This window comes from Rhinoraja longicauda, chromosome 12 (genome assembly GCF_053455715.1).
Source record: "Rhinoraja longicauda isolate Sanriku21f chromosome 12, sRhiLon1.1, whole genome shotgun sequence".
Lineage (NCBI taxonomy): Eukaryota > Metazoa > Chordata > Chondrichthyes > Rajiformes > Arhynchobatidae > Rhinoraja > Rhinoraja longicauda.
Window position 1 is genome coordinate 6,036,655 of NC_135964.1, and position 27,668 is coordinate 6,064,322.

Below are 27,668 nucleotides of genomic sequence, written 5' to 3' on the forward strand. Positions count from 1 at the left end.
TAGATTCTTTATTAGGCTGTGAGCTGGTGCCCACAGCGTAGTTCTCCAAGGGATGATCCACGCCTTCCCTTGGTCTGGCTTTTAACTCCTTTCACCTGTCCGTCACGTAACGAGGGGCTGACCCGAGGAGTGGTCTGATCCGCCACAGGACCCCCCCCAAGAACCGGAGGTACAAAACGGACAGGAGGGCGCACGAGGCGACCAGCCCGGGTGCGCACCATGACCGGCGCAGGGACCGGCGACTGACCGACAGGTGGAGGGGTCGTAGCAGACACTGGAGGGGGTAGCTTGGACGGGGGGCGACCGCGCGGGCGGGGCTGTGCAACCGGCACCGGCCGATCAATGTCCACGTGTGCCGGCTTCAGCCGTGCGATCGAAACAGTCTCTCTGCGACCCCCCATGTCCAGAACGAATGTGGCTGAGCCGTGTTGTAGGACCCGGAAGGGGCCCTCGTACGGCCGCTGGAGAAGTGATCGGTGTGCGTCCCTGCGCAGGAACACAAACTGGCAGTCCTCCAGAGCGGCAGGGACGTGTGGCTGGAATGTCCCATGACGTGATGTGGGCACAGGTGCCAGCCTGCCCACCGTCTGCCGAAGACGTTGCAGGGCGTCAGAAGGCTGCTCCACTCGACCGTGCGCTGGTGGGATGAACTCCCCGGGAACCGTCAAGGGGGCCCCGTACACCAACTCGGCGGAGGAGGAGGCCAAGTCCTCCTTGGGTGCGGTGCGGATCCCCAGCAAAACCCACGGCAGGGCGTCCACCCAGTCTGGGCCCGTGAGCCGAGCCTTCAGGGCAGCTTTCAGCTGGCGGTGAAAGCGTTCCACCAACCCGTTCGACTGTGGATGGTACGCCGTAGTGTGGTGTAGGCTGACACCCAAGAGCCGTGCCATGGCCGACCACAGTTCCGAAGTGAACTGTGGCCCCCGATCGGATGTAATGTCCAGTGGCACCCCGAACCGGGCGATCCAGTGCGCCGCCAAGGCCCGCGCGCAGGTGGCCGTCGAGGTGTCTGCCAGCGGAATGGCCTCCGGCCACCGCGTGAAGCGATCTACCACAGTGAAGAGGTGGGTCATGCCCCGGGACGGCGGCAGCGGCCCCACGATGTCTACATGAATGTGGTCGAAGCGCTGCCGAGGGACACGAAACTCTTGCAGAGGCGCACGCACGTGTCGCTGGATTTTTGAAGTTTGGCACGGGATGCAGGTACGTGCCCAGTGTGCGACCTGCTTACGCAGCCCGTGCCACATGAAACGGGAGGATACAAGGGCCACCGTCGCCCGAATGGAGGGGTGAGACAGCTCGTGGAGCACCTCGAATACCCTGCGACGCCAGACGACAGGGACGATGGGCCGCGGCAGGCCAGTGGAGGTGTCGCACAACAGTGTTGTATCCCTGGGGCCACAGACAATGTCCTCCAGCTGCAGGCCAGACACGGCTGTACGATAGGCAGCCATCTCCTCGTCCCCCAGCTGTGCGGCTGCTAGGGCGGAATAGTCGATCCCCCCGGCCATTTGTAGGACGGCGTGGATCGCGGGTCTAGACAGGGCGTCGGCCACCCTGTTGTTTTTTCCCTCCACGAACCGAATTGAGGTGGTATATTCCGACACATAAGCCAATTGTCTCTGTTGCCGCGCAGACCACGGATCCGAAACCTTGGCGAACGCAAATGTGAGTGGCTTGTGGTCTGTGAACGCGGTAAAGGGTCTCCCTTCTAGGAAGTACCGAAAGTGGCGTACCGCGAGGTAGAGGGCGAGGAGCTCCCGGTCGAACGCGCTGTAATGCCGTTGGGCCCCGCTGAGGTGCCTGCTAAAGAAGGCGAGTGGCCGCCAACACCCGTCGATGTGCTGCTCTAGCACCGCGCCGACCGCCACCTCCGAAGCGTCCACGGTCAGGGCGGTTGGGGCATCCTCCTTAGGATGGACGAGCATCGTGGCCCTGGCCAGGGCCTCCTTAGCCTGCTCAAAGGCCGCTCCTGCTTCGTCGTCCCACTCGACCTCCTTGCGGCGACTAGCCATGATGTGGAAGAGTGGGCGCATAGTTCGGGCTACCGACGGCAGGAAGCGGTGATAGAACGAGACCATCCCAGCGAATTCCTGCAGGCCCTTGACAGTGGTCGGTCGGGGGAAACGGCGGACAGCTTCGACCCTGTCCGGAAGAGGTACCACCCCTTGTGGGGTCACCCGATGGCCGAGGAAATCGATGGCCGTCACCCCAAAACGGCACTTGGAAGTGTTGATGGGCAAACCGTACTCGCTGAGGCGTTTACACAGCTGGCGGAGGTGGGTGCAGTGCTCCTGCTTCGAGCGGCTGGCCACGAGTACGTCGTCCAAGTAGACAAAGACGAATTCTAGGCCACGGCACACACAGTCCATAAGCCGTTGGAAGGCCTGTGCGGCGTTCTTCAACCCGAACGGCATCCGTAGGAACTCGAATAGGCCGAACGGGGTGATGATGGCAGTCTTGGGGATGTCATCGGGGTGGACCGGGATTTGATTATATCCGCGCACAAGGTCCACCTTGGAGAACACGGATGCTCCGGCCAGGTGGGCATTAAAGTCCTGGATGTGCGGAACCGGGTACCTGTCGGGAACGGTCGCGTCATTTAAGCGCCGATAGTCCCCGCACGGTCGCCAACCCCCGTCCGCCTTAGGGACCAAGTGGAGTGGTGACGCCCACGGGCTATCGGAAGGGCGCACGATGCCCATTGACTCCATCTGATGAAACTCCTCTCGAGCTAGACGGAGCTTGTCTGGAGCGAGACGCCGCGCTCGGGCGTGCACGGGTGGCCCGGTGGTGGGGATGTGATGTTGCACCCCGTGCTTGGGAGTGGAGGAGGAGAAGTGGGTTTCCACAATGTCCGGGAAGTCCGCCAGGATGCGCGCGTACGTCGCATCCACGGACGACAGGTGTCCGACGTTGGGGGAGACCGGCCTCAGCGTGCTGGAGTGCACCAGGCGCTGCCGCCCGACATCCACGAGCATGGAATGCGCCCGCAGGAAGTCGGCGCCCAGCAGCGGCTGGGAAACATCGGCAATGATGAACTGCCACGTGAACCAGCTGTCGCCGAAGTTAAGGGCGAGCTGGCAGACCCCGTAAGTGTTGATGGGGCTACCGTTCGCCGCAGTGAGGAGGGGGCCGTGTTTGCCCGTATGGATATCGGCGGTGGAAGGAGGTAGGACGCTCACCTCCGCTCCAGTGTCGACGAGGAACCGACCCCCGGTGCGGCGATCCCGAGCGAACACACGATGGATCTGGCCGGCCGCCGAAGGGATCACTGACGGCCGGCCCTCGCGTTTCCCGGAAAGGCACAGGGTAGGCGACATTGCTTTGCGTTGGGTCCCCAACGACGGTGATAATAGCACCAGCTTTTGCTGGTGTCCGGTGGTGGTGCAGACTGGGATGCCCACCAGCGACCTCCGGTGGTCTCCAGCGGTATTGGAGGTGGTGCTGCTTGGGCCGACCACCAGCGACCTCTGATGGCGTCTGGCTGAATTGTCGGCGGGCCGTGCGAGAAGGACGTGCCGGCACCGGGGTTCCCGATGGCGGCCGGATTTCGCCGCGGGGGTCGTCCTGAAACGGGGTCGACGGCGGCCCCAGCTTGCTGTTGGCCTTCCGACGCCGCGGAAAAGACGGCTAGGGCTGCCAGGTCCTCCCGACGGGACATCCAAATTTGGTCAGCGCGCTCGCCCAGCCGCTGCGTGTCGGTGAAGGGGTCCTCTGCGAGCTGAGAACGGAGGTCGACGGGGAGCTGCCGCAGGTAGGCCTGCTTGAATAAGAAACAGGGCGGGTGGTTGCCCATAAGGGCGAGCATGTCCTCCAGAAGGGCCGACGGCCGTCGGTCCCCGAGCCCCACCTGGCTCATAACGCGAGTTGCCCTCTCGGCGTCGCTGAGGCCGAACCTCCTGATAAGGAGGTCTTTCAGGCCCTTATATTTGTCATCCGCGGGGGGGTCATTAAGGTAGGGCTTTACTCGCCTTGCTGTCGCCTGGTCCAGGGCGCCGACGACGTAAAAGTACTTCGTCAAGTCGACGGTTACCCCTCGCACAGCAAACTGTGCCTCTGCCTGCTGGAACCAGACCTCAGGCTCTTCGGTCCACAGGGTCGGGAGTTTGAGGGAGACGGCCTCGAGGTCGGCAGGGCCGGGTTGCGCGAGGGCGGCAGGACCGGGTTGTCCATTGTTCGACATCACTACGTGTGATGTCCGTCGAGGTCACCAATGTAGTGGCCTGGCGGAGGCCAGAGAAAAGGCAAGACGCCAGGCAGTGTTTAATAGATTCTTTATTAGGCTGTGAGCTGGTGCCCACAGCGTAGTTCTCCAAGGGATGATCCACGCCTTCCCTTGGTCTGGCTTTTAACTCCTTTCACCTGTCCGTCACGTAACGAGGGGGCTGACCCGAGGAGTGGCCTGATCCGCCACACTTCCCCCTTATCCTTAAACTGTGACCCCTTGTTCTGGACTTCCCCAACATCGGGAACAATCTTCCTGCATCTAGCCTGTCCAACCCCTTAAGAATTTTGTAAGTTTCTATCAGATCCCCCCTCAATCTTCTAACTTAACTTAATCAAGACACAATTTCTGAAGTCATGTTTTCTATATAATCCAGTATTTGCTAGGTCAGTACCTTGGCTGGTGCTACATAATTTCAAACACCATAGTTTTACAAAAAGAATAGATATGCACTGGATGTCCATCCAGCTGAGGAAAATGATGTTTAAAGTTCATTTATACCGACAAGAATGTAGAAACCACCCCCTTGCAGGATGTTTCTACCAATTTTTAACACAGCAATTGTGAGAAGAAATGAAAGTAAGCAAGGTACCTGGGCTTCTTTCCATTTCTCATTTTATGCATCTTTCATAACTTTATTATCTCACCAAAAGATTGTAATATGAACCTCATTTCCCCACAGGTGGTAAAGGTGTGGAGATTAAGTCAAATAAGCTGTAACATCTTTGTGACACTGGATGTTATGATGTGCACCGCAAGTATTTTAAACCTCTGCGCGATCAGCATTGACAGGTAAGTCTGTTCTTCATACATGTTAAACCACTGCATGACCTCTTGCTGGACATTAACCTGTATGGCTCTGCATAGGGCCAGCTACTAGTTGATCATTCAGGAATGGGACTCTGGCTCTCTCCATGGTCTTCCAGTCTGGAAGGAATGGTTTCTCATGGACGGAAGCAGCTGGCAATTTTTGAGGTCTTGAATTCAGCAGAAAATCCATGTATTTCTGACGTACCATTCTTGACAATTTTCGCAAGTTCTGAAGATGCCTGAAAGCACCAAGTATTGCTTTACTGAAACTAATAGTCCCAGGAATGATATGATTGATCATTCAAGTTGATGTTGGGGAAGTCCAGAACAAGGGGTCACAGTTTAAGGATAAGGGGGGGATGTCTTTTAGGACCGAGATGAGAACGTTTTTTTTCACACAGAGAATGGTGAATCTGTGGAATTCTCTGCCACAGAGGGTAGTTGAGGCCAGTTCATTGGCTATATTTAAGAGGGAGTTAGATGTGGCCCTTGTGGGTAAAGGGGTCAGGGGGTATGGAGAGAAGGCAGGTATAGGGTACTGAGTTGGATGATCAGCCATGATCATATTGAATGGCGGTGCAGGCTCGAAGGGCCGAATGGCCTACTCCTGCACCTATTTTCTATGTTCTATGTTTCTAAGTGATTGATGATTCCTTTTACATCGCACAAGCAGTGGGTCCTTCCTGCTGCTGAATGCTAATCCTCCATGTGTAGTGGATACACTGGCATTAACTGCATTATTGTCCTGCCATGTGGACAATGCAGGTGCTGGATTATTGTGCTGCAAACTGCCTCCCCAGACACCTCAGGTGCGTAGGTACATTCCACTCTACCGCTCCCCCCGCTGAACAAAAGGATATAATTACACATCACAGGCAATGTTGGACACAGATCAGCACATGTAGTGTCCAATCAACAACTCTACACAGCCAATTTTTCCTGCCCTTCAGCATTCTGTTGTCTTACAGTTTAGAGAGGTTTATACATTTAGGCTCAGAGCAATATGGGCCCAATGCAGGCAGGTGCGACTAGTGTAGATTAGGCATGTTGGTCGGCGTGGTCAAGTTGGGCCGAAGGACCTTTTTCAATGCTGTATGACTCTATGACTGCAGTTGAGAGGATAAAGCTAAGAAATTGGTAGGAAGCCAATGATGGGAAAAATCAGAATCTTCTCACATGGATGCCCACACACCACAGAACCTAATTTCTGGATATTCTTCTGGCTGCTTTAGTACACTGAACAGTGAACAATGTACAATAAACAACCTTGATGTTGCTGCCTCAAATCCATTCAAAAACAAACCACTCTGCATTCTCCTACAAAAAAAAGTACATTTCCCTTGACATGCCAGAGGTGCTTGGCTCAAGAGAAATGTTCGATTTCTCTGTGTTGTCTCCCTCCACTTTTACCCTCAACCATTCCAGACAGAAACTATATCAACGTGTTGTCAATGCTATCAGAGTCAATGCTAGTTATTGCCCTGAGCAACACCCTCAGCATTTTTGTTGTTCTGGGACTGAATGGCCATTTCAGTACACTGGTTGAAGCTCGTTTCCTCTTGGTTTCAGGTACACAGCTGTTGTGATGCCAATCCAATACAATACAAATTGCAGTTCCAGGAGGCGGGTGACTGGAATGATCATTGCCGTGTGGATATTATCTTTCGCAGTATCTTGTCCTCTCCTGTTCGGTTTCAATACAACAGGTACAATCTTTTTGCTTGAAATGAAATAGTCATATCACGCTTAGAACATGTTCATAATGATTAAGGAACCTCAGTTCAGAAATCTTGTTCAGTTTGATAAATATTGATAACACGGACCAACTCAGGGTGATAAGTAGCAATGCCTGGATTTCTATTATGTCGTCTTATTGGAACAGGGATTGAGTTATGCACCCCAGGCTTGACATCACCCATTGACCAGTAAAGAAGCAAAAGGCCAAGTTCTTACTCACAAAGACAGGGGAACAAACGGAAGGGAAATAGTTCCTACCGTCCACCGGGTTCATCCTGCATTAAATCTATTTATATTCTCTCCACATTCTCATCAGTTCTCCCTGGATTCTGCCATTCACCTCTGCTCTCAGGACAAATCAGAGTGGCCAATTAACCCCCGCGGCTTTGGGATGTGGGAAGAAACTGGAGCACAGGAAGAATCCCACGTGGTCAATTGGAGAATATGCAAACTCCACATAGACAGCACCCAAAGTCAACATTAAACGGCTCTACAAGCTGCACTCCTCCTCAGTTAATCACCCAGGCTGAAAATGATTGTTATCAGTCGTAAGCTTGAATGCTTCTGGATAACACCATTTGCAATGAAATCAGACTGCATACCCTTCACATTCTGATGTTGTTTGATTAAAAAAATGTGTTTAAACAACCACTGCTTATGAATGGCATGGATGCTCACACTGTTTATAAGTGATAGGAGCAGAATTAGGTCATTCTGCCCATAAAGTCTATTCCACCATTCAATCATGGCTGATCTATCTCCCCCTCCTAACCGAATTCTCCTGCCTTCTCCCCATAACCCCTGACACCTGTACTAATCAATAATCTATCTATCTGCCTTAAAAATACCCATTGACTTGGCCTTCTGTGGCAAAGAATTCCATAGGTTCACCACCCTCTGACTAAAGAAATTGCTCATCTCCTTCCTAAAGAAACGTCCTCTAATTCTGAGGCGATGACCTCTCGTCCTTGACTCTCCCACTAGTGGAAACATCCTCTCCACATCCACTCTATCCAAGCCTTTTACTTGTGTAGACTGATATCTGGGTATCAATGAATACTCATTATGTGTCTTGTGCAACTTTCACTTCCTCCAGTGGAACATATATACCGTCTTCGACTGATTGGGCCAGGCAGTGTGCTTTCCTCTGCAATGTTAATTCTATTGCATTGGACATCCAGTGCAGTATTAATGCAAAAGTTGTTGAGTTTTAGGTTATTTTTACATATTGCTGTTATCTCTAAATGAGTTATTTGAATGCTTAGATCCACAATACATTACCAAATGACATTTAATAACTTAATAGCACCACTAACCTTTTGCTATTATTTTGCAGATGACCCAAGGTTATGTTCGATATCCAATCCAGATTTTGTTGTGTATTCGTCAATTGTTTCCTTCTACTTGCCATTTTTAATCACACTGTTGGTGTATATACGTATTTATTTTGCACTGAAAAAGAGAAGGAAGCGTATCACTTTACGACAGAACAGTGCGACCATGGCTACAGAAGTTGCAGCACAGAGGCAGGTAATTCAGCTGAAAGAAAATTTTAATTATACAGTGGAATCTGTTCTTTAAATTCTTTGAAATAGGCAGCATTTTTTCCCAGTGCGTCGTAGAGTTGCAGAGCAAGGTATCAGGCCCTTTGGCCCAACAAGTTCCTGCAGACCATCGAGCACCCACTTGCACTAATCCTACACCGATTCAATTTTATTCTCAATAACTCTAACTCCCATTGACTCCCATCGGATTCTTTCACGCACCAAAGCACTGGGGTTAATTGGCCAATTAACGTACTAAACCATACATTTTTGGGATGTGGGAGGAAAACAATGCAGCCGGAGGAAACTCATGCAGTCATAGGGAGAACATGCAAACTCCACCACAGGCAGTACTGGAGCTGAGGATTGAACCCAGTCATTGGAACTGTGAGGCAGCTGCCCTGCCCTGCTTCATCACTGTGCTGCACCCAGTCATGAAGTGGATCAAATATCCATGGAAAACATCTCCCATTCCAGCTTTGGGAACTGCTCCATCCAAGACCACAAGAGATTGCAGAGAATTGTGGACACAGTGCAGTCCATCTCACAAACCAACCTCCCTTCCATTGACTTCATTTATACCTCGTGCTGCTTCGGCAAGGCCAGCAGCATAATCAAGGACGACTCGCACCCTGGTCACTCCCTCTTCTCCCCACCACCATTGCGCAGAAAGTATAGACATGTGAAAACGCACACCTCCAGATTCAGGGACAGGTTCTTCACAGCTGTTATCAGGAAACTGAACCATCCTACCACAACTAGAGAGCAGTCCTGAACTACTTTCAACCTCATTGGAGACCCTCAGACTATCTTTGATCAGACTTTATTGGCTTTATCTTGCACTAAACGTTATTCATGTTATACCCTTTGTCACGTATCTGTATACTGTGAATGGCTCAATTATAATCATGTATTGTCTTTCCACTGACTGGTTAGCACGCAACAAAGGCTTTTCACTATACCTCGGTACACATGACAATAAACTAAACTAAACTAAACTAAAGCCGAAGTTTGAAGTGAGTGAGACAAATGAGGGGGATATTGTTGCATCTGGCACCAGCTGCAAGAACTGGCATTGACTGCGAACTGGTATAGCGATGACATAATCAGCCAGCTTTGTCCTTAAGCAACCACAAATCCATAGAGGCGGTTGGAGACAACTTTATCGGTTTGCTGCAATGACATGGAAAATAGCATCATCTCAAGTGAGCAATCCCTTGCCACCAGTTCTGAAGAAAGATTATCAAACAAAATTATGAACTCGGGTTTCTTTTTCCTAAGATGCTGCTGGACTTGCTCAGATATTCAGATTATTCTGTTTTGACTTTAGACTTTCCATTTGTTCTTCTTCATATGTGTTAGTCACTACTTGAGGTTTGGAGTTTAGAGGAATGAAGGGTGATCTCATTGAAACATATAAGACCCTAAAGGGCCACTATAGGGTGGGTACTGACATGTTTTCACTGTGGGTCTCAAGGAGAGGATGTAGTTTCAAGATAAGGAGCAAGTTATTTAACACCGAGGTCTGTCAACATTTTTTCATGCAGATGGTGGCGAATCCCTGAAATTTTCTGCACCAGAGAGTTGTGGAGGCTGGATCTTTGGAATAATTTAAAGTGGAGCTGAACAGACTAGGGAAATAGGGACTCTAAGGATCTGGCACAGTGGAGGAGCTGAGGCCCTGAGTGGATCAGTCGTGGTGATATTGAAGGGCAGGGCAGGCTTGAAGGGGCAGAAGACCCCCTCCTTCCCTTATTTTCATGTATGCTTGTGTTATCCCTGCAAATCTCTGCTAATGTGTTCAGCTGTCCTTGGAACTTTTCTGAAGTCTGTGGAAATTGTCAATCTGCTTACCGCAAAGTTCCTTAATTGTCACTTTTCCTTTAAATGCCACTCTCCAGCATGTAATTATGGGACGGTACTTGATTATATAAACATTCATGCTACAGACTTGTGTAGTATTGGCACACATAGCTTCCTTAAGGGTGATTTATCCATCATCGGAAACAGCAGTGGCATATCAGATCCAAAAATATGGTGGCATAAGAATCATTATAAATGCTGCAGGGCACTCAAGCAGAAATTAGTGTCATCACCTGATGTTATCAGTGGAGATTGTAAAGGACTTGAAACGATTATGTTCAAAGGCTAAAAAAATGTAATCTAAAGATGATCATGATATAATTTTGGAACAAACAGTATGGAAATAAGTAAACTATTATTGCAGTGGGGAATCTAATAATACCGGAAGGCTGACAAAGAAATTGTGCACCGAATGAATAATTATTTGTAAAATACAATGAAAAATCAGTCTGTAGAAGGGTCTCGACCCAAAACGTCGCCCATTCCTTCTCTCCTGAGATGCTGCCTGACCTGCTGAGTTACTCCAGCATTTTGTGAATGAAAAATACTGGTAGATTTAATCAGAAATGTTTCTTTATAATTGAACAATGGTCAACAGTGTTCTACATTTATAAACATAGGACTTTGAACATTAAAGCAGGATAATAGCTGGAGATATGATCACACATAGGGTGGTGGGTGTATGGAACAAGCTGCCAGAGGAGGTAGTTGAGGCTGGGACTATCCCAACATTTAAGAAACAGTTAGACAGGTACATGGGTAGAACAGGTTTGGAGAGATATGGACCAAACGCGGGCAGGTGGGACTAGTGTAGCTGGGGCACGTTGGCCGGCGTGGGCAAGTTGGGCCGAAGGGCCTGTTTCCACACTGTGGCTCTATGACTCTATATGTGCAAGAATGCAGCAGATGCTTAAAAGTTAACTGTTTAAAAAAATGGCTGATGGAACAGTCAATAAACTTGCATGAGCCCAAACCGACACGAATGATAATAAAACTAATAATGTAGCGACCATAGAGAGTGGTCCTGGTCGTCGAACCCTCAGATTGGCCAGCAAGGTCACGTGTGGGCGCGACCATAGGGATTGGTCCAGAGAGCGACATCGCTGATTGGACAGCGTTGTCATGTGCGCTTTTGGCGCCCGAAAAGAGTTAGTTCGGAGACGTCTTCGAAGAAGACAGTGAGTTTTGATGGTTGTCCGTTATCTTGTTAAGAAACCTTTGTAATCGAATGTTGCTGTCGCAATAAACTTCTTCAACAAAGAACAAGTTTCCGGACTCGCCATATTGGTGACCCCGACGTGATCTGGGCGATCACCGACCATGAGCGAACACGACGCCCCGTTGTTGACTGCTGCGCCTGGCACACCGGAGTTAAGCGCAGTAAGCGTTCACCTTCCGTCGTTTTGGACACATCAACCACAATCTTGGTTTGTCCACACCGAAGCCCAGTTTCATTTAAGAAACATATCGACAGACGCGACGAAATACTACTACCTCGTCAGCGCTTTATCGCCGGAGACGACCACACGCGTGAGCGGTTCATCGTCAATCCTCCTGCGGAAAGCAAGTACGAGGCCATGAAGGCACTGTTACTACGAACCTTCGGGTTCCATAGGCATGACCGCGCTAAAAAACTTCTGCACCTACCGGATCTCGGAGATCGGATGCCGTCCGTTCTCATGGCCGAGATGATGATGCTAGCCGGTGAACATACGGATTGCCTCATGTTCGAGCAGGCATTCCGAGAGAAGCTTCCCGAAGATGTCAGACTTCTGCTCACGGATTGTTCTTTTAAGGACCCCGAGGCATATGCAGAAAAAGCTGATGCGCTCATGGCGGCCAAATCGAAAGGAAGCGGTTCGATCAACAAGGTCAAGACACCAGTGACCACGCCACAGCGACATCAAGATGGCGCCGCGTCTCCCGCCAGTCCTCCAAAAGCCCGCCAAAAGGATCCGCACATGCGCGGCTGGTGCTATTATCATCTACGATGGGGTAGAGAATCCCGCAACTGCCGATCACCTTGTACTTTCGCGGGAAATGCCTCGGCCGATCGTACATAGGGGCAGTTGCGATTGGCCAGAACCGACGCCTCTACGTCCGAGATCGACTCACGGACACAGAATTTTTGGTGGACACGGGAGCCATTGTCAGTATAGTGCCGCCGACCGACCTTGAGACCAGATCGGGTAAGACAGGTCCTACCCTCATCACGGTTAATGGCAGCCCCATCCGCACGTTCGGTACGCGGAAGATGTCCCTTGTTTTAGGCCTCCGCACGTACGAATGGCCATTCATTATAGCGGACGTCAGACAAGCGATCCTAGGCGCAGATTTTCTCTGGGCCTTTTCACTGGTCCCCGATGTCCGCGGTAACGACCTCCGACCCTCCGCCAGCGAGGAGCCCGTCGCTCCGACAATCGCCTCCCCGCCCAGCCCTACTGTCAATAGACAATAGACAATAGGTGCAGGAGTAGGCCATTCAGCCCTTCGAGCCAGCACCGCCATTCAATGCGATCATGGCTGATCACTATCAATCAGTACCCCGTTCCTGCCTTCTCCCCATACCCCCTCACTCCGCTATCCTTAAGAGCTCTATCCAGCTCTCTCTTGAAAGCATCCAACGAACTGGCCTCCACTGCCTTCTGAGGCAGAGAATTCCACACCTTCACCACCCTCTGACTGAAAAAGTTCTTCCTCATCTCCGTTCTAAATGGCCTACCCCTTATTCTCAAACTGTGGCCCCTTGTTCTGGACTCCCCCAACATTGGGAACATGTTATCTGCCTCTAATGTGTCCAATCCCCTAATTATCTTATATGTTTCAATAAGATCCCCCCTCATCCTTCTAAATTCCAGTGTATACAAGCCCAATCGCTCCAGCCTTTCAACATACGACAGTCCCGCCATTCCGGGAATTAATCTAGTGAACCTACGCTGCACGCCCTCCATAGCAAGAATATCCTTCCTCAAATTTGGAGACCAAAACTGCACACAGTACTCCAGGTGCGATCTCACCAGGGCCCGGTACAACTGTAGAAGGACCTCTTTGCTCCTATACTCAACTCCTCTTGTTACGAAGGCCAACATTCCATTGGCTTTCTTCACTGCCTGCTGAACCTGCATGCTTCCTTTCATTGACTGATGCACTAGGACACCCAGATCTCGTTGAACTCCCCCTCCTCCTAACTTGACACCATTCAGATAATAATCTGCCTTTCTATTCTTACTTCCAAAGTGAATAACCTCACACTTATCTACATTAAACTGCATCTGCCATGTATCCGCCCACTCACACAACCTGTCCAGGTCACCCTGCAGCCTTATTGCATCTTCCTCACAATTCACACTACCCCCCAACTTAGTATCATCTGCAAATTTGCTAATGGTACTTTTAATCCCTTCGTCTAAGTCATTAATGTATATCGTAAATAGCTGGGGTCCCAGCACCGAACCTTGCGGTACCCCACTGGTCACTGCCTGCCATTCCGAAAGGGACCCATTTATCCCCACTCTTTGCTTTCTGTCTGTTAACCAATTTTCTATCCATGTCAGTACCCTACCCCCAATACCATGTGCCCTAATTTTGCCCACTAATCTCCCATGTGGGACCTTGTCGAAGGCTTTCTGAAAGTCGAGGTACACCACATCCACTGACTCTCCCTTGTCAATTTTCCTAGTTACATCCTCAAAAAATTCCAGTAGATTTGTCAAGCATGATTTCCCCTTCGTAAATCCATGCTGACTCGGAACGATCCCGTTACTGCTATCCAAATGCTCAGCAATTTCGTCTTTTATAATTGACTCCAGCATTTTCCCCACCACTGATGTCAGACTAACTGGTCTATAATTACCCGTTTTCTCTCTCCCTCCTTTCTTAAAAAGTGGGATAACATTTGCTATTCTCCAATCCACAGGAACTGATCCTGAATCTATAGAACATTGAAAAATGATCTCCAATGCTTCCACTATTTCTAGAGCCACCTCCTTAAGTACTCTGGGATGCAGACCATCAGGCCCTGGGGATTTATCAGCCTTCAGTCCCATCAGTCTACCCAAAACCATTTCCTGCCTAATGTCGTCGGCCCCTGACTAGTATGCTGAGGTCCTGGCGGAGTTTCCAGAGCTGCTCATCCAACGTTTTGACACCCCTTCGGCCAAGCATGGCGTGGTCCACCACATTCGCACTGAGGGCCCTCCCGTTTTCGCTCGGGCCAGGAGGCTACCGCCCGACAAACTGGTGGTGGCGCGGGCGGAATTTAGGAAGATGGAGGAAATGGGCATTGTCCGTCAGTCCGACAGCCCGTGGGCCTCGCCGTTGCATATGGTCTCCAAGGCATCTGGGGGGTGGAGACCATGTGGCGATTATCGGCGTCTCAATGCTGTCACCACGGCTGATCGCTACCCCATACCGCACCTGCAGGACTTTTCGTCTGGGCTGGAAGTGGCGGTGGTGTTCTCCAAGATCGACTTGGTACGAGGATACCACCAGATTCCTGTGCGGCCAGAGGACATACCAAAAACTGCCACGATCACTCCGTTCGGGTTGTTCGAATGGTTACGCATGCCTTTCGGTTTAAAGAACGCGGCACAGGCTTTCCAGCGACTGATGGACCGTGTGGGTCGGGGTTTACCCTTTGTGTTTATTTATTTAGACGACATCCTGGTCACCAGCCCCTCAGTGCAGGAACACCAGGTCCACTTGTGGACTGTATTCCAGCGGCTCCAAGACCACGGGCTCATTATCCAACCCTCCAAGTGTCAATTCGGCCTCCCTTCTCTCGATTTTTTAGGACACAGAATCACCCCTGCCGGCGCCACCCCTTTGCCCGAGAAGGTGGAGGCTATCCGGGCATTTCCCAGGCCCACCACAGTGAAAGGGCTGCAGGAGTTCGTAGGCATGGTTAACTTCTACCATAGGTTCGTCCCGGCAGCTGCGCGGGTCATGCGCCCGCTCTTCCAGTGCCTTGCGGGTGAACCGGTAGAGTTGATATGGTCCCCGGCCGCAGAGTCGGCTTTTACAGCAGCTAAGGCAGCTTTGGCAGACGCCACCATGTTGGTCCACCCGAGCCCCTCCGCCCCCACGGCCCTGACGGTTGATGCGTCTGACGTGGCGGTGGGTGGGGTTTTGGAGCAGCAGGTCGTGGCCTTTGGCAGCCCTTGGCGTTTTTCAGCCTGCAACTGAGTTCGGCCGAGCTGAAGTATAGCGCATTTGACCGAGAGCTTCTGGCCCTCTATTTAGCTGTTCGTCATTTCAGGTATTTCCTTGAAGGCCGCCCATTTGTGGCCTTTACAGACCATAAACCATTAACTTTTGCATTTTTCAAATTGTCTGACCCATGGTCGGCCCGCCAGCAGCGGCACCTGACTGCCATCTCCGAATTTACCACCGATGTCCGTCATGTCGCGGGTAAGCTTAATGCCGTTGCTGACGCCCTGTCTAGGCCTGCTTGTTCCCCCATTTCGGCGGTGGACTGCGAGGTGGATCCCCAGGAGCTTGCGGAGGCACAACTTCTGGCGGTTACCGCCTCGGCATACCAGTCCACCACTTCGGGGTTGAAGTTGGCTCAGGTAGCCTGCGGGTCGGAAGGCACAAAAGTCTGGTGTGATGTTTCCCTTTCCCGTCCCAGGCCGGTAGTGCCGCCCTCCCTTCAGCGCTGGGTTTTCGATGCCATTCACGGACTGGCGCACCCGTCCATCCGCTCCACCTCTGCGTTAGTAGCCGCTCGGTTTGTCTGGCATGGCCTGCGTAAACAGGTAGCTGGTTGGGCCCGTTCCTGCGTTCCCTGCCAGACCGCTAAAGTCCAGCGCCATGTCCAGCCCCCCGTACAGGAGTTTGAGGTCCCAGCGGTCCGTTTATTCCACAATCACGTGGATTTAGTCGGGCCCTTGCCTTCCTCCCGGGGCTACACCCATCTCCTCACGGTGGTGGATCGGTTCACCCGGTGGCCAGAGGCTTTCCCATTGTCTGATATCTCTGCAGCCTCTTGTGCCAGGACTTTGGCCCTCCATTGGGTAGCACGTTTCGGAGTTCCGGCGGTTATTACCACTGACAGGGGGCCGCAGTTCACTTCGTCCCTCTGGGCCACGCTAGCAGAGCTGTACGGTTCCAGGTTACAACACACTACTGCATACCACCCCCAGGCAAATGGGCTTGTAGAGAGGTTCCACCGTCAACTCACGGCGGCCCTCAGTGCGAGGCTAGAAGGCCCGGACTGGGTAGACCAACTCCCCTGGGTCCTTCTGGGCATCCGGACTGCTCCTAAGCAAGATCTCGGTGCTTCGTCCGCGGAGCTAGTATATGGCTCGCCACTTAGAGTACCCGGAGATTTGCTTCCGGACCCCTCCGACCAGCTGCCTCCAGTCCCATCAGTCTTAGCATCGCTCCGGGCACGGGTGGGTTCCCTGGCCCCAGTTCCGACTTCACGTCATGGGTGTCCCATGGTACACGAACCGCCTTCCCTGAAGGACAGTGAGTTTGTATTTTTGCGAAAGGATGCCCATCGTGCCCCGTTGCAGAGGGTCTATGAAGGGCCGTTCCGGGTTTTGCGTAAGGGGACGGTTATCTTCACCTTAGACGTGGGCGGCAGGAGTGAGCTCGTCTCGGTGTCCAGGCTTAAACCTGCACACTTGGATCCGCACCAACCAGTCCTGGTCGGCCAACCACCTAGGAGAGGCCGGCCTCCGGCAGTTCCGATCAGTCCAGGACCCCCCGCTCCGGCTGTTCCACCAAGTCCGGAACCCCCGGCTCCTGTGGTTCAGGCTGCCCCTCTCCTTACTCGTTCTGGTCGCGAAATCCGGCTCCCTGCTAGGTTCCGTACCTCGGGTTCTGGGGGGGGTCATGTAGCGATCATAGAGAGTGGTCCTGGTCGTCGAACCCTCAGATTGGCCAGCAAGGTCACGTGTGGGCGCGACCGTAGGGATTGGTCCAGAGAGCGACATCGCTGATTGGACAGCGTTGTCATGTGCGCTTTTGGCGCCCGAAAAGAGTTAGTTCGGAGACGTCTTCGAAGAAGACAGTGAGTTTTGATGGTTGTCCGTTATCTTGTTAAGAAACCTTTTTAATCGAATATTGCTGTTGCAATAAACTTCTTCAACAAAGAACAAGTTTCCGGACTCGCCATAATAAAGTGTTTCATTCAGGACTCGAGATGTCTGTTTGGGACTGTTGCTTAGAGAAGTTGATACCAAGAGCCATTTATCACAGACAATAAGATTCAAGTCCTGGTAATTAGCTTTTGGTGTAAGATGGGAGGGGATTGTTTTCAAGGACACCTGGAGAGTGGCCAAATATTCTTTAAATAGACTATGAGTCTACACTGTGCTGCCTGGTGCATGGGAAGATTAGATGGCACTGACGTTTGACATCTTATCTGAAGAACCTTGCCACAAGCAATGCAGCCTAGTTTACTTACCCAAGTCTTGAAAAAGAATTGGAATCTTCAAGATATTAATCAATATTCAGCGCTACATTCCAGCGACAGTGCATGGCACTTCTGAAATTCAATCCCATTGACTTCCATCTAACTGAAGTTCAAAAGCAGAAATAAAAAAGAAAAATTATGGAAATACTCAGCAGGTCAGGCAGCAACAGGAGGGAGAAACAGAGATAATTTCCCAGGCCAATGGCCTTTTGCAAGCAATGTTTTGTTGGAAGATCAGTGACCTGGATGCGAATTCTATTTCTGTCTCCACAAATACTGCCTGATCTCCAAAGTAATTCCAATATTCCCTGTTCTGATTTCAGATTTCTGGCACATGCAGTTTCTTTTTTGGTTTTTCAATTATACCACGTCCATACTTTCTTGTGATGTTATTTAAAGCAACTGACCGACCAGGATTACATTTCTAGGCAGCAAGTTTTTCTTGACGAAGGGAGGTGAATAAATTGAATCACAATTTGTTAGTAGTAGAAAGATAGACAAAAGGTGGAAAAAAATGCTGGAGTGATATGATTGAATTTGTTTAGAAAATAAGAATAATTAATTCATGCAAAAATGGAAAAGTATGAAGTGCAACCCATGCCAACCCACAAAGTGAGAGAATTGTAAAAGTTGAGGCAGATAGAAAGAGAGGACAAAAGGAGAAAATTTGGAAACAACAACAAATATATGGAGAATGTATAGAAAGCACCTGATTGATTGGTGAGGGATCTTTCTGAACCTGAGTAGATCCCACCTCTGATATTGGTATCCGTTTAATATTGTCATGTGAACCGAGATACAGACAAATTTTGTTTTGTGTGCTATCTAGGTAAATTATACTATACATGAATACAATAAAGCCATGCAGAATATAGTGTTAACCTCAGAGAGTTACATCGCCGATGAAGGCACACATGCTTGAGAAGACCTTGGTCATCAGTGATGGCCCTTGTGCATTCAGTAACCCTGACCAGACCCACACCAGTGAATGGTATCAGCTGAACCCTCATCCTCTCCAGCATTTACCATTCCGACTCCTGGGAAATCCAGCTCAGGGGAAAATAAAGACCTGCCTGTCTATAGGAACATTATCAACATCCTTTGCCATCATATCAGCAAGCCATGTGACCCCATGCAGCAAATCAAATCAAACTGTAAGAAATCTTGGAAAGCTGAATGGATGTGAAAGAAATTCACTAACAAACATATAGCATAATATAAGATCCCTGAGTTTGATGTTCCACAAGTGCAGCTCTCAGAGCCACTGCCTCACAGTGCCACAGACCTGGTTCAATCATGATTAAGGTGCTGTCTGTGTGGAGTTTATATGTTCTCCCTGTGACTGCATTGATTTCCTCCAGGAGCTCTGGCTTTCTCCCACATTGCAAAGGTGTGCAGGTTGGCAAGTTAATTGGTCACTAAATTACTCTTAGTATGTAGGTTAGTAGAATATGGGAGGAATTGATGGGAGGAATGTGGAACTGCTGTAAATGGGTGGTTGATGCTCAGTGTGGGTCGGTGGGGCTAAAGGGCCTGTTTCCCGGATGTTGTCTCTCTTTTTGACGCTGTGACTCCATGACTTATCTGTGCAAATGTGAACAGTTGATGTACAAATGGAAAATTAACATTTTTCCAGTGTGCAATTCTGGACATCAGGGTAGATTGATGATAGACACAAAAAGCTGGACTAACTCAGCGGGTCAGGCAGCATCTCTGGAGAAAAGGAATAGGTGACGTTTTGGGTCGAGACCCTTCTTCAGGTTGATGACGGCCTTATCCACCAACACATTTACAACTCTTGCAGTGATACACTATGTTTGACACAGTTGGCTGGCTTAAACACCTAAATGTGCAATTGATACACAGTTACCTCAGTCCTACAAAGAAAGGGGGCAGTGTGTAGAATTCATGGCAAATAGAAGCATTTGTAAGATATTGTATTAAACAAATTAGGCAGAAAATTCGCTTCTCGTAACCTTAGCTCCCTATCAAGGGTTAGTCCAAGATATGAGGGCCATTGTAAAGCAGGTGTTAGTAAAGTTCATGTGAAACTGAGAACTAACGTTTTGTGTTACTTTGTAAAGACTACACAATGCTGAACACACGCTTTACAATTCAAACCCTGGATCCACAATTTAATGCACAGTGATTTCTTTGTTTGCTCGATGCTCTTGGTTATTAAATGTTACATTGATCCAATTGCTCAGAGGGAAAATGCTATTGAATAATAGTTTTGTTAAATATGCTGCAGTGCTAATGCATATAGAAGATAATTTAATCTCTTTTAGGAACAGCAATGTGATTTTATTTCATCTACAAACCTATTGATTGTCCTAGTTTTTAGATTAGCTATTTTTCTCCCCGAAGGCACAGAAAGGCAGCAATAGAGCATTATTTTTGCACATGTATTAGTATACAGTGTTTAGAAAGGGAGAATTGTTCATCTTGGGTTGAAACAAAAGCAGAAATGTTGACAGCAATGAAAAGACCAGGAAATATTTCAGGTCATGAAAGATTAATTCTTCAGAATGTTCAACCATTTCTATTAATAGTGTATCATAGCGAACATATCCCAAGGTGCTTCATAGGAGTATTAACTGGAGTTAATTTGATTTTTAATGTGGGTTGTTGCATTTTGATAAGACGTACCACAGCAGAACTTACATATTAAATGTAATTGCCCTGGGGAGTGTTGTAGAACAGAGAGACGTCAGGGTGCAGGGGCATGGTTCCATGAAAATGGAGACAGTGGTAGACAGGGTAGTGAAGAGGGCGTTCGGCACAACTGACTTCACCAGTTAGGCCATTGAGTACAGGTGTTGGAAAGTTTAGTTCTTTAGTCTGGGTTCTTTAGTCAGAGGGTGGTGAATCAGTGGAATTCTTTGACACAGAAGGCTGTGGAGGCCAAGTCAATGGATATTTTTAAGGCAAAGATAGAGACATTCTCGATTAGTATGGGTTATGGAGAGAAGGCAGGATAATGGGGTTAGGAGGGAGATCAGTCATGTTTGAATGGCGGAGTAGATTTGATGAGCCAAATGGCCTAATCTTGTTCCTATTATGACCTTGTGTCATGTTAGAGCTGTAAAAGATGTTGGTAAGGTCACATTTGGAGTACTCCCTCCATTTGGAGCCTGGTCACACTGATTGGAAGAATATCACTAAGCTGAAAAGGAAGCTGTGGAGATTTACAAGGATGTTGTTGGTCTGGAAGGTTTGTGTTAAAAGGAGAGGCTGAATAGGCTGGCTCTTTTTTTCCTTGGAGTGTAGGAGGCTGAGGGCTAATATAAGTACCCATAGTCATTTCCCCAGGTAGGGAAGTCAAAAACTACAGGGCTCCGATTTAAGATGAGAGTGAAAAGATTTAATAGGAACCTGATTGGCAACTTTTTCACAGAGAGGGTGCTGTGTATATAGAATGAGCTGCAAGAGGAAGTGATAGAGGTGGGTACACTTACAGCATTTAAACATCATTTGGACAGGTACATGGATAGGAAAGGTTTGGGGGGAGATGACCAAGTGCAGGCAAGTGGGACTAGCTTGGTTAAGCAACTTGGGCAGCACAGTGGTGCAGCGGTAGAGTTGCTACCTTAAGCGCCAGAGACCCGGGTTCAATCCTGATTAAGAATGCTGTCTGTACAGAGCCTGTACTTTCTTCATGTGATCGCATGAGCTTTCTTTTGTCGCTGTGGTTTCCTCCCACACTCCAAAGACGTACAGTTTTGTTGGTGAGTTGGCTTCCATAAATTGTCCCTCGTGTGTCGGGGAGAATTAGTCTACGGGCCATCGTTGATCAGCATGAACTCGCGGGGCTGAAGAGCCTGTTTTTACGCTCTATCTGTAAACTAAACTAAACAGTGTGCAGCTAGGCCTGCGGTTAGATGTGTACTGAATCACTCCAACCCCACCAGGAAGAGAAACTCATCAATGGAAGCCATTTTGAAAAGAAAATATTCAGCACCTAAGGCAGCACTGAAGAGAGCAGACAATTAATTATTCCAGGTTCAAAACTTAGAGGAAGGGTTTGATTGCTCTTTTAAGGGATTTCAAAATATCTCCATTGCAATTGGGAAGGGGGTGAAGTTGTAGAACTATTCCTGCTTTCAAACCTTTTCATGCTGCCTTTGCTTTCATGCTCCTCCAGTCTTATATTCTCCAAGATATTTCATGCTCATCTACTTCAAGAGTCTTGATCTTTCCAGAATTTATTTTGCTACCATTAACAACCATACCTTTGGCTGACTTGAGGTTGAAAGTTTCCTCCTTAAATATTTATCTGTCTCTCTTTTAAAATGCTTCAAAAATAACCATTCTGACTAGGCATTAGTTCATCTACCTTAATGGCTCTTCATAGGGGCTAATGTCAGTTTTCTTTGTTTGTCGAACGTACCATGAACCACTTTGGCACAGAACATTTAAGTTGTGATGTATGTTAATGGAAATTGTTACTGCAGTCATATATCCATTCTGAATAGCTTTGAGACATCCTGAAATCTTGGGAACTGCTCTATAAAGTTTTTTATTTTCAAATGATCCAAAGAATGTGTCTGTCTTGGCTTCAAGTATTACCTCGTCTTCTTACTGTTGCTGACGTCTGCTATTATTTTAGCCCTTGATGAAGAGCACTTTCCCTCGGAACACTGTACAGTAAAAATAAAAGTTAAATGTTGCGCTAAAATGGAAACTATTTTGAGTTTTTAGGGTGAAATTGGTCCCTGACATCCTTGATCTAAAAATTAAGAAAAGCAATAGGTTTGTAAATATAAATAAAGTCACATTAATGTTCTTGGTTGTGTTTCCATGCATTTCTCAGCAATAAGCATTGCAATGCTGTATATCCAACAAGACTACTTTCTGCTTATTTATTTATTTAGTTTGTTAGTTATTTAGTTATTTGGTGTTGGGCTTTTGTTTTCTGCTTTAATTGAGACCATTTTAAATTATTGATGCTAGATGATTTATTTAAATCTGACATTTTTTTTTATTACTAGGAAAAGAAAGAGCATTTTCCCAAAAGATTGCATTCATTGGCCTGTTTGAACGTTAGCAAGCGAACAGGTCTATCCCCAAACAACGAGCTGCATTCCCCCATGGGAATTGCAAATTACTGCACCATCAGCCAGGCTTTGTTTGCACATTCAGAGAATGGAATTGAGAATTCGGACAAGAAGAGCGCTTGTTCAACAAAGCGTGCATCGGAAGTGAAAAACATGCCCAGCGGAAAAACTGCCACTTCCCTGAGACCAGCGTTAAAACACAGGAATGTGCACACGAGAGAGAGGAAAGTTACACGGATGCTGGTTGTTGTGCTGGGTAAGTGTCCAGTCATTTACTTCCCCTCTTAGAAAATGAATTAAAGATGTAAAGACATCAAGGATGGAAAGTACCGAGAAGGATGTTCTGTCTACAACATTGAAACTGATGCAGTGCTGTAGCCCAAACGAACATGTATTACGGAGGCCAATGTATGTAGCCTATGAATTTTGTATGTTTCAATTTCAAATTCTCAATTGCAATAAATGGAAAGAAATATCCAGGACTGATTTATGTATGTACATGATGTGAGCAAGTGGCATGGATTTATACGTGTAAGCTGTGTAGCACATGGCCACAGATACTATTTGTAGTTACTTAGTGTATGCATTTTTTTTAAATTATTCACAAGCAAAAAAGGGAGACATTTCTGTGCAACTATAGAAACATTCCAAATACATCAGAATAGGTTCCATTTGGTTTTGCTTCCACGATGTTTGACTTCACCCAGATATTCAGGGAAGTGTTGTGTGGAAATCCCTTACAGGGACTTCCTCTTGTCATTGACCCAGTCCTCCAAGCACAGTCCTGTGAAAGTTGACTCGATTTATCATTAAAATAAGTACGCAAAACACAAGACTTAGTTAAAACCTTTTACTGAAACAGCAAGGTGGGAGAAGACACAGAGACCTGAGTGTACTGTTGTTCACTCAAGCACCTGCTTCTGTCCTCTCAAAGAATATACCAATTACAGTCAGTATTTATACAGTTGAAAGCAGCACAAAGCACATGCAGTAATTTTTCCATGGTTACATAGCATAAAGCAGTCTCAGCAGATACATAGTAGTTCCCATAATAGAGTTGCTTTAATTGTGTTAGGGAGTAAAAAGGAGTAAAGGGAGTCACATAGCTAAGATGATTAGAGAGGCACCGTTAGGCGATAAGGAGGCACCATAGCATCTAGTTCAGAACATTGGAATGTCCAGAACTCAACAACTAACCCAGAAAAACAACTTCTAAACCTTGGGAAGCAACTTCTTATCTGCAGGTGTCCAGGACTGTGAAGGACTATCTAGCAAAAGCCTGTTTTCATTACAATACCCAAAACAAGATTTTGTACAGAACTTTCCCACAAGCTGCTAAGGTTTTGAACTTCCCAGCCCAAAATGTCTTCCAAAGTTGCCACAAAATGGTTTCCCCAAAGTTAGCTTCTACAGTCCTATAACCCCATCCCCTTCCCCAGTGCAATAAAAACTGGGGAAAAAATACTGGAAACACGCAGTAATCAGGCAGCATCGCTGGAAAAATATAAAGAGTTAATGTTTCAGGTTGAAGACTCTACATCAGAAGTAAGACTGATATCTTCATTCCAATTTGCTTGCCTCTGTTGTAGGTCCATTCCATATCTTTGACCTGTATGGTTTGTACGCTTTACTAAACGAATATTAGAAGGCTCAGGGAGTGAACACATTGTGACAGCTACAATTTATATTACTTTTGTTATTATTTAATGGAAGTGTTCAAGAGAATCTGGAAGATGGTTATTTATAATCACACTAATACAATTGCTTATTAGATCATTAAAGAATAAATCACTGTATGAAAATCCTGCTCTTAATTCACATCAGTTTGATTCTATTGTGATCCATTATGAAAAGGTGCTGGGAATTTTATCAATGCCATTTTCTGCATGTTGTCTCTTTACTGTCATCATACGCTTAATACCTTTTAATGAAGAGAAGCTCTGGATATCATAACACTCTTTCCTCATAACTCAGCCCTCTAATGTCAAAGATCAGTTTTGCAAGTTTCTCAGTCCTGTCTCTTCAAAAGTCTCAGCAGGACGGAACAGAACATTTAAGACGTGATCTAAATGAACTGAGGTGCAGCATCTGCTGACTATTGCACAGTTTTAGCTGTGTAGGCCAGTCTTCCATTTGATGCTCCATGTGATTTGACATCTTCAGGTCCCAAATTTAATTTTATTTTCTATAAAAGAGGCATTCAAATCTGTATAGTTTTATAAACTCAGCCGTTTTGTGCATGGAATAGGATATGCATTAGTTTTAGTTTAGTTTAGTTTAGTTTAGAGATACAGTGTGGAAACAGGCCCTTTGGCCCACCGAGTCCATGCTGACCAGCGATCCACACTAACACTATCCTACACACACTAGGAACAATTTACAATTATACCAAGCCAATTAACCTACAAACCTGCACGTCTTTGGAGTGTGGGAGGAAACGGGAGATCCTAGGAAAAACCCACGCGGGTCACAGTGAGAATGTACAAACTCCTTCCAGACAGCACCCATAGTTAGGGCTTGTGAGTTAAAATTAAAAGGGCCATTGTTGCTGCTTTTTCATATTTTGTTTATTTATTTATTTATTTCTCACTTAAATTCTCAGATTTTTGGAGAGTGATTGGGAGTTGCCTGTGTAATTTCTGTTCCTGAACCTGCGTCCCTTTGTCATCTGTTCTCTGGACAACCACTGTCAGCCAAACTGACATGGATGTGGGTATAACCTACCTATATTGACCAATGTAAAGTGTGATCACTCAGTATTTTTACACTGTCACTGTCACTATTTTAGGAACCTGCATTGCATGTCACCTGGTGGATGTTAGCTGAGTGATTGCTATCATAATGAAGAATCAAATTCCTTGATTCTCCAAGTCTACGCGTGTCTTCTTAACACTCCAAATCCAAATGTAGGACGGAGAAATTATCACATGTACTCTCATAATTATCGTGCATTGATGGAACATCCTTTACAGTCTTGGAAAATGTTGATGTGCATGATTGCAGATTACATGTAGGGAATAGTATGGGGTGAAATAAAGGGATTTTAATTAAATGCTTAGCGACAATCAGTTAAGGACGGCACCTAAGAAATATTTAGGAAGGAACTGCAGATACTGGTTTACACCTAAGATAGACACAAAATGCTGGAGTAACTCAGCGGGACAGGGAGTTAAAGTGTTCAGCAACCACTTTAACTTCTCTAACATCAAGTAACCCTTGCTTTCCCTCTCTCTCTGTCCCTTCCCCAACCTAGTTTTCCAATTAGTTTCACTGAGCTGATTAAATTTACTGACTATTGCCTTGTTGTCACCATCCCCATAGCTAACAATGAACCACACTACGCTTCCTTGAGCATCATCTGCTTTGATCTGTCATTTTCACACCTTCCCCTTCTATATCTCTAGTCTCCCTCTCCCCTGACTCTCAGACTGAAAAAGAGTCATAGTCATAGAGTGGTACAGTGTGGAAACAGGCCCTTCAGTCCAACTTGCCCACACCGGCCAACATGTCCCAGCTACACTAGTCCCACCTGCCTGAGTTTGGTGCATATCCCTCCAAACCTGTCCTATCCATGTACCTGTATAACTGTTTCTTAAATGTTGGGATAGTCCCAGCCTCAACCACCTCCTCTGGCAGCTTGTTCCGTACACCCACAACCCTTTGTGTGAAAAAGCTATCCCTCAGATTCCCATTAAATCTTTTCCCCTTCACCTTGAACCTATGTCCTGTGGTCCTCGATTCCCGTACTCTGGGCAAGAGATTCTATGCATCTACCTGATTTATTCCTCTCATGATTTTATACACCTCTATAACATCACCCCTCATCCTTCTGTGCTCCAAGGAATAGAGACCCAGCCTACTCAACCTCTCCCTATAGTTCAGACCCTTTAGTCCTGGCAACATCCTCATTAATCTTCTCTGAACCCTTTCAAGCTTGACAATATCTTTCCTATAACATGGTGCCCAGAACTGAACACAATACTCTAAATATCGGGTCGAACCCGAAACGTCACCAGAGATGCTGCCTGTCCTGCTGAGTTACTCCAACTTTTGGGTCTATCCTAAGGAATATTTGTGAATGCTTGTTCTCATGCTATGATATCTCTTCTGCTCACAGGTATGTTCCTCATTTGCTGGCTGCCATTTTTTATCACGCACATTCTGAACACCCACTGCAAGCAATGCCACGTGTCACTAGAACTCTACAGTGCTACCACTTGGCTTGGATATGTCAACAGTGCAATAAATCCCATCATCTACACTACCTTCAACACCGAGTTCAGAAGAGCATTTCTCAGAATTTTGACTTGCTAAATTAAGTCTGAAAGATGTTACTAATTAAAGATATTGGTAGTTGGGATTTTAACATTTAATCTCCCTTAATCCTAACCACCGTAATGAAATTATTGCTAAAATAGAGGTCAGATCCCATTTTCCATTAAATTTGTGCCCAGTAAAATCACAGATTTACATTGTTCATGTAAATTTCTTACCAGTAGTGATATTTTTACATTAAAACTGAAGCACACCGATCAGTGGGACAGCTCTGTGACTGATTCTTTTGCTTGATATTCTTCAAATGTAGAGAAATGTGGCCTCGATATTCAATTGCTTGACACTGCTTTTCAATGTTTCATAACTGACAGCAGAGTGAAATGCAAAGACAACCATCTTAGGAGCGTTTTGTGTCACTCTAGGAATGCAACCAGGGTGCTTCACAATGGCATGTCTGCACATTTTCTTCACCATTCATGAATGGGATGATTTTCCATGCTGGGGTTATTTGGGACAATGTGGGAACATTGAAACAGGTTGGATGCCCTGGCATTGGGCTCTCCTGGGACAAGCATGTTTTAGCAACATTTGTGATCTGTAGGCAAACCCTTCCCCCTTCCCCCCGTCCCCCCCCACCCCCACCACCAACCACGTTCCCTTCAACAACCAAATACAATATGAATCCTACTTTCTCTCCACCCTTACTCCGACCACCCTATCCCAAATCTCAT

At 47.5% G+C, this 27,668-nt stretch overlaps 1 protein-coding gene across 1 annotated transcript in view; it reads left to right on the forward strand.

The window, feature by feature from the left end:
• Nucleotides 1–27,109, forward strand: part of drd3 (dopamine receptor D3) — a 71,460-nt gene extending 44,351 nt beyond the window's left edge. The window contains exons 3-7 of the mRNA XM_078408628.1: nt 4,911–5,020; nt 6,608–6,744; nt 8,112–8,305; nt 22,597–22,918; nt 26,780–27,109. Of these exons, the coding sequence (XP_078264754.1) occupies nt 4,911–5,020; nt 6,608–6,744; nt 8,112–8,305; nt 22,597–22,918; nt 26,780–26,976 (960 nt within the window). The 3' untranslated portion in view covers nt 26,977–27,109. The remainder of the gene's footprint in view (nt 1–4,910; nt 5,021–6,607; nt 6,745–8,111; nt 8,306–22,596; nt 22,919–26,779) is intronic.
• The last annotated feature ends 559 nt before the right edge of the window (nt 27,110–27,668 follow it).